The 6,919-nt window shown below is 37.8% G+C and overlaps 1 protein-coding gene across 1 annotated transcript; it reads left to right on the forward strand.

Moving 5' to 3' along the window:
• The first annotated feature begins 3,401 nt into the window (after window positions 1-3,401).
• LOC133195085 (uncharacterized) lies at window positions 3,402-6,355 on the forward strand. The gene is made up of 3 exons (XM_061330961.1): window positions 3,402-3,429; window positions 4,007-4,285; window positions 6,168-6,355. Exons 1-3 carry the CDS (start codon window positions 3,402-3,404, stop codon window positions 6,353-6,355), a joined length of 495 nt encoding a protein of 164 aa, XP_061186945.1.
• Window positions 6,356-6,919: the final 564 nt, after the last annotated feature.

Genomic DNA, 6,919 nt, shown 5'->3' on the forward strand with positions numbered 1-6,919 from the left:
TAACTCGATGTGCATACAATGGGTAATGTGTTAATTAATTTGTGGAGGAGTTGAATCGTTATTGGTAACCGTGTATCTTTGGAGTGTCTTTCTCTCTTCATTCCCTCTAGCATTTTTCGAATAATAAAATGTGAAGTATAATCCGGTAATTCTGAGGTGGAAATCTTAATCTTATGCGATATAGCTGCTAGATATGTTTTGACAGTGCTAACTGCGTAACCTTTGACGGAAAGGAAAGCGACAAAGTTTGTCAATTCCTCCAGCGATGGTGGCCAAGAGTTACGGGAGTGGAACTCGGACCTGAACTTACAAAATAAATCGTAGCCGTTGTTGTATGCCGCTTTAGTATTGTCTGAGGTGGCCATGTCTATTAATCTAACGGTTTCGCTCCTGATATCAGTGAGTGAAATACCGGTGGAATCGGGGTTGGTTTTACATCTGCCTTTGGGGCTAGTTCCCGGAATTTGGTCCACTGTCGACGAGATAAAGCATCAGCAATATTATTATATAAGCCTGGGATGTGTTTGGCTTTAAATCTAAAATTATATTTCATTGAGAGATATACTAAATAACGAACGAAATGCATTACTCTTTTAGATTTTGACGTCTGTTTGTTCAAGATGAATACGAGGGCTGCGTTATCTACTCTTAATATAACATTTTTTGATCTGAAGTATTTTCCCCACAATGTCATTGCTAGAACTATTGGGACCAGCTCTAAAAAGGTAACGTCCCTCAAAGTTTCCGTTTCCCCCCATGTTGAGGGCCAAGCGAAGTGGGCCCATTTGCCGTTTAAGTACGCCCCGCACCCCAGGTTCTTACCCCCAGCACTGTCTGTATACAATTGAAGAATATCACTGCTTAACCAATCAACATCATTTAAATAGCATATGCCATTGAAGTGATTCAAGAAATTAAGCCACATGAGCAAATCGTCTTTAATGGATTTTGTAATGCGGATAAAATGATGTTGCCTTTGCACACCAATCATAGCATCATAGAAACGCCGATTGAAGGCGCGGGAAGACCGCACGGCTTTGGTGCAAAAGTTTAATTGACCTACCAGAGATTGCATCTCCTTCAAAGTGACTTTAGATTTATTTGTCATTTCTGTCAGCGAAATCTTAAGCTTAATTAGCTTATCGTTTGGAATGCGTACTTGCCCCAGACATGTGTCAATTTCCAATCCCAGATAGGTTAACTTTGTGACAGGGCCAACAGTTTTATCGATGGCAAGAGGAATTCCCAAAGCTTTACATAAATCGCCAAATTGTCTCATGAGTCGTAAGCAATCGTCGGAATTAGCTGAACCAGCAAACAAAAAGTCATCAAGAAAATGCGTAACATGCGCGAAACCAAACTGTGACCTGACGGCCCATTCCAAAAATGAAGCAAATTTCTCAAATGTAGCGCATGATATAGAACAACCAAATGGTAAACATTTGTCAATGTAGTATTTACCTTCAAATTTGAAGCCGAGTAGGCAAAAATCATTTGGTTTTATTGGTAATAGTCGAAAGGCGCTTTTTATGTCCATTTTGCCCAATAAAGCTCCTTTACCGAGCTGACTTATCATTTCGATAGCGCTGTCGAATGAAGAGTAGTGTACGGATGAAAGTTCTTTATCTATAAAGTCGTTGACGCTATTGTTATGTGGATATGACAGATGAGTAATTAAACGCCACCCCCCGCTAGATTTAGGAACGACGCCTATTGGAGACACCCTCAGGTTTGAGAGTGGTAGGTGATGGAAAGGGCCAGCCATGCGACCCATATCCACTTCACTTTGCAATATACTATGAATTTCGTTTGGGTACTGGTTTGCCGAAATTAAATTTTTACACTCCAAGTAATTACGCGGACCTAAATACTGAAGCGAAAATCCAAATTTAAACCCATTTAACAACTCATTACCTAATTTGTGGTTTGGATACGACTGTATCAATATTGAAAGTTGATTAATGTCTACTGGAGAATGACCGAGGTGCATTAGCCCCCTTGGGGTAGCGAAATCTATATTTTGGGATTTGTCCTGGGCGTGGTTGCTGATTTTGTGATTGAAAACGAAAAGGCTGCTTTTGTACAGAAGAGCGTAGAGCTGAATTGCGAGAACAAGTGAACATTGGGTGCTCAGATAAACATTTGATACAGCAATGTGCATAAATACAATAGGGTTTACTGCATGCACCCTTGTAGTTGAAATCAAAACACATGCCCTTCGACGGTTCAACTGCTTTTGGGGGATTGATTAGCGGAGAAGTTACGTATAACATCCAAAGTTCATTGTCAATTTCCCCCCATGCCAGAGAACTATTTCTTGCCTTCTTAAGCCTAAATTGTTCATCATACAATTTCCAGCCCGTGGGAGATCTATAAGAACCCAGTCTAACCGTATGCATATATTTAAGTAAACCAAGTGATTGATCGGGGTGTGCTTCAACGTAAACACTAGTAAAAACAAGAAACGCATCAGTCCATTTCCCAATGTCGGTGATTTTCCCACTTTTCCCCTGTTGAAGGACGAGTTCCCCGTCCACTAAATTGAGCTTGTTTTTCTTATCCCTTTCATCTGATGATTCCAATAAAACACCCAGATCTAAATACTCCCCATTTTGTATTTTTTCCCGTGTTTTTGGAGAGATGTTGTAACCCAATGAATCTGTTACGCTAACAATAGGTGTAGGTAAGTAAGCTGACGTACCTACTGAGCTGATAGTGGCAGCGATGTCTTCCTCATTGCTGGGCATCCCTTCACATGAACTGGTACTACTTTCTTTTACTCCCTCCTTTTGTGGGGCCTTGGTGGTAGCTGTCTCTTTTCTGGAAGACTTTTTGGCGGCTGTAACTGCAGTTGTATTTGACTTTCGTTTAGGCATCTCTCCGGAAAATTATTTGAAAAAATTTCTAAAAAGTTTGCAGCACACCCAAAAACGTGTATCTTTGGAGTATGGTTGATAATTGACTGTTTCGATACTTGGCGCAGATATTGCGCGCGCATCATTCCACGTGGTGCGCTGTGATAAATGGATTTATAACGTATTCACTGCATAAATCCGATTAATTATTTTACACAGAACTAGTATTTTGTTATCTATAGTGTACCTGCAAGACGTGCAGAAGATTTCATCGAAAGCTTGCGTAATATTTATTTAAGTGAAAAAAAAATTGAGAGAGATAGAGAGTATTCATATGATTGCAAGCAACGGACATGCTATCTTATGATTCAATGATTTATGTTTGAGTTTACTAGATAGCAGACCCAAATGCGATTACATTTCCTCAATTTTCATGTTTTTGGTTGGCCATTCTAATTCGGGTTTACATGTAAAACTTCCGAAACAGTATTTGCTAGTTTCATACCAAGACGCACCTGTAGTCCATATTTCATCAAAATTGGAGACATGTCGTTTCCAAAGTGTCTTGGTGAATGTATGTTAAGTGCATACCAAAGTACTTTGATAAACAATGATACTACAATACTTTGAAGTAATAGGAAAGTGTATTATTATACTTTGGTTTAATATGAAACTTTACTCTAGAACTTTACTCAACAAACTTTCTTTGAGCATTAGATCTTTAATTACTTCTTGTAAATGTAAATTTTACAAAGTAATATCTGCATTTAGTTAATATTTTAAAATTAGACGATTTGGAGAAATGAATTACAATAAATATGAAATTCATAGTTAGATACTTTGATTTACTATTTTTCTCAAAATTTGATTTTTTAGGTAAAATTCTCATACTTTAATTTACTATAGTAAAAACTTTGATACCATAGTAATCTATAGTTAAGTATAGTTAACACTTGTGTTCACTCAAGTTAACCCAATTACAATCTTATTTCAATTATTAATGTAGAATTCATATAGGCTAAACTGGTAATTGTCACCTGACACAACATTTTATTCAACAAAACGATATGTTTTCCCCGTAATCAATCAAATTTCTCTCACATACAACTATACAATGCTGTATTGTTGTTTTACTTTTTGTACATTTACAGATACAAATCATGCTATAGCCTTCTACGTTGTGCTGTCAAAACAGTTGAATGGTCTTCCTGACAATGCCATAGTAAGATACGACAGGGTGAAGGTAAATGTTGGGAAAGGCTATGACCCAGATACTGGTGTTTTCACTGCGAAAAAGGCCGGTGTCTATTCCTTTAGCTGGTGCTACTTGACGAAGAAATGGTATACTGCCTATGTTGGTGGATATGTTGATAAAAAGTTATATTCTCCTGCAGTAATTCACAACCAGGCCAGTACCTGGATGAGTACATGTGGGCATATGATAGTTACATTGAAGAAAGGGAACAAGGTTTCAACGAAAAATTATTCCAGGGGCAGTATTTATTTGCATGATAAATATACATATTTTTCAGGTCATAAACTGTAAATCAGTATCCTTTCTTGCTGACAAATACTGCTGTCACTAAAATAAATTTTTGACTTTACAAGAGATTGTGTTCATCTTTTTCAATCATTCAAACTGCCATTTAGCTCATACGGGAAAGCGCTCGTTCCGTGATCAGAAGATTGTGGGTTCTAATCGGCCTGCGACTGACCTAAGTCGTAAAATATAGGTAGAAACCCTTCCATTGACAAGCAATCGACACTTTGAAGTGAAAATTGCGGGTCTTTCGGATGAAACCTTAAAAACCAAAGTTCCCTGTCACGCAGCAGGCTTTTCCACAATAAAGTTCCCTCAATGCTCTGTGGCCTTGAGTGTCGAGTAAAGGTCTAAATTTGCAGCACTTCACCGATATAAGTTGACGTCTCTATATGATAGAAAAATTCTCGAATGGGAAGTAAAACAACAAGCAATCAATAAATCCATCCAACAGTGAGAAAACATGAAGACTCCACCAAAGTAAGTAAATTCAATAAAGAAATTATGTATTTTAGTTATACTAGGTAGACTTTAACAGAAAAAGAAAATCTTACCAGTACTTTGCTACTTTTTGCCAAATTGACGATTGTTTTAATTTTAATTGGTCGCCCGCGTGGCGCACTGGTTAGAACCTTTATTCTAGAGTCGCACAGGAGATTATTCTTACGTCGCGGGTTGGAATCCCACTGCTGGATGAGGAAATCGGTCCTTAGGATGAGGCCGTGTAAACCGAGGTCCTGTGTCGCAGTAGGTGCTGGCAAGAAGTAGATCCCTCACTGATCAAAAGTCGTAAGTCTAAATTAGCTGCCTTCCGACGGCTAGTATAGTTTTAACTGTTTCAACCTGAGTGAAAAATTCTCGAAGGAACGTTAAACAATCAAAGAAAAATTGGTTTTGTGGGGACGTCATTTTGTGCGTAAATCTATATTCAGAAGATTCAATGAATAAATATGTTGACAAAATAATTGTTCGTGGGGATGTACATTGATAAGGGTGACCCTAGAAATTCACGAACATTGGTCTCCCAAGAACATTGGTGATTCCACAGTACTGCATGTAAAGTCAAGTTAAAAAAAATATTTATTCTGCTCCACAAGTAATGCTATAATCGTGTGCATTTTAATTAAGAATTAGATTTCTTTTAGAAAATCAATAGCATTAGCAAAATTTGAATGAGTGACTAGGGAGGATGGACCTTAATTGTGCTTTGATTGATTGATTGATTGATTGATTGATTGATTGATTGAATGTTGTTTAACGTTCTATTCAAAAATTTTTCACTCATATAGAGACGTTACCGTATGCTGGTAAAGGTCTTCAAATTTACTCGGCACTAAGGTTCATTGAGCAGTGAGGGTTCTTTGTCGTGTCAAGGCCTACCGTGACATGGGACCTCGGTTTTTAAGGTGTCACCCGAAAGATCCAAAACTTTCACTTCTAGTGTCGGTGAAGCGACGAAAAGTGACCCCTGTAGAATATTAAAATATTGACTGAGGGTCATTTTTCTGCGTAGAAATTTGACCCCTGGTCAATATTCTACGGGTGTCACTTTTCGTCGTTACACCGGGCGCTTGGCGAAAGAACAGTCACTATCTATGATAACGTCTTAGGTTTGACGCGGCACCGAGACCGAGAATCGAACTCGGGCCTTCCGATCACGAAGCGAGCGTCCTACCACTAAGCTACCGTGACTGATTAATTATGCTTTGGAGGACAATAACTTAATGGAGACATTTACACTTTATTTTTTACTAAGTGTATGGGTATTTGAGACATACAGTACCGACCAGACAAAACATGGCACCCAAGCAGTCCAAGAAACACTCCCCGGGACTACTCTAGGACAGCTGTGGGACTGCTATGGGACTGCTCTGGGTCGCTGCGGGACTATTCTAGAAAGCAAACCCAGCAGTCCCTGGAACTGCTTTGTTCACCCGTGCGTGAAAATAATTCTGAGTGACAAGAAAGCTCAGACCCTGTATTCCGAATTTGTAGGTTTCATTTTGTACAGTGGTTTGTTTACTTTCAGCAGAGAATTTGTAAAAGAAGAAACAACGAGGATTTTCCAAATATTTAACAAGTACGGTTAGTTACTGAAGAAATATAGGATACTAATATACGTCAACCGCCGATTTCGCACAATGTGTAAAATCAATTAGAAAAATTAATTAAATGTCGGTAATAATAAAAAGTTGTTTTGCCAGTTAAAAGAAACGGAAGTCGTAAAAAGTTTGTGTTTTTTTTTTAATTCGTGTATTTAACATAAAAAACAGGTGTTTATAAAACTAAGCAATTTATTTAATCAATTAAAGCTGTTAAATTATATACTCAAAGTTTACATTTTTGTATGTCCTAAAGAATTAAACAATTACTTCCTTAAAGATTTAAAAGATATGCAAAACTACATGCTGCACCGGAAAGTGATTATTTTTAAACTGTAAAGGATGATAAATGTATCACGGAAAAAAACATTCAATGCCGTTTTTTACCGCTAAAAAATAAACCTCATAATTAATTCAAATAA

Source organism: Saccostrea echinata, unplaced genomic scaffold (genome assembly GCF_033153115.1).
Source record: "Saccostrea echinata isolate AGI-Se365-2 ecotype Australia unplaced genomic scaffold, CSIRO_AGI_Sech_v1 ptg000029l, whole genome shotgun sequence".
Lineage (NCBI taxonomy): Eukaryota > Metazoa > Mollusca > Bivalvia > Ostreida > Ostreidae > Saccostrea > Saccostrea echinata.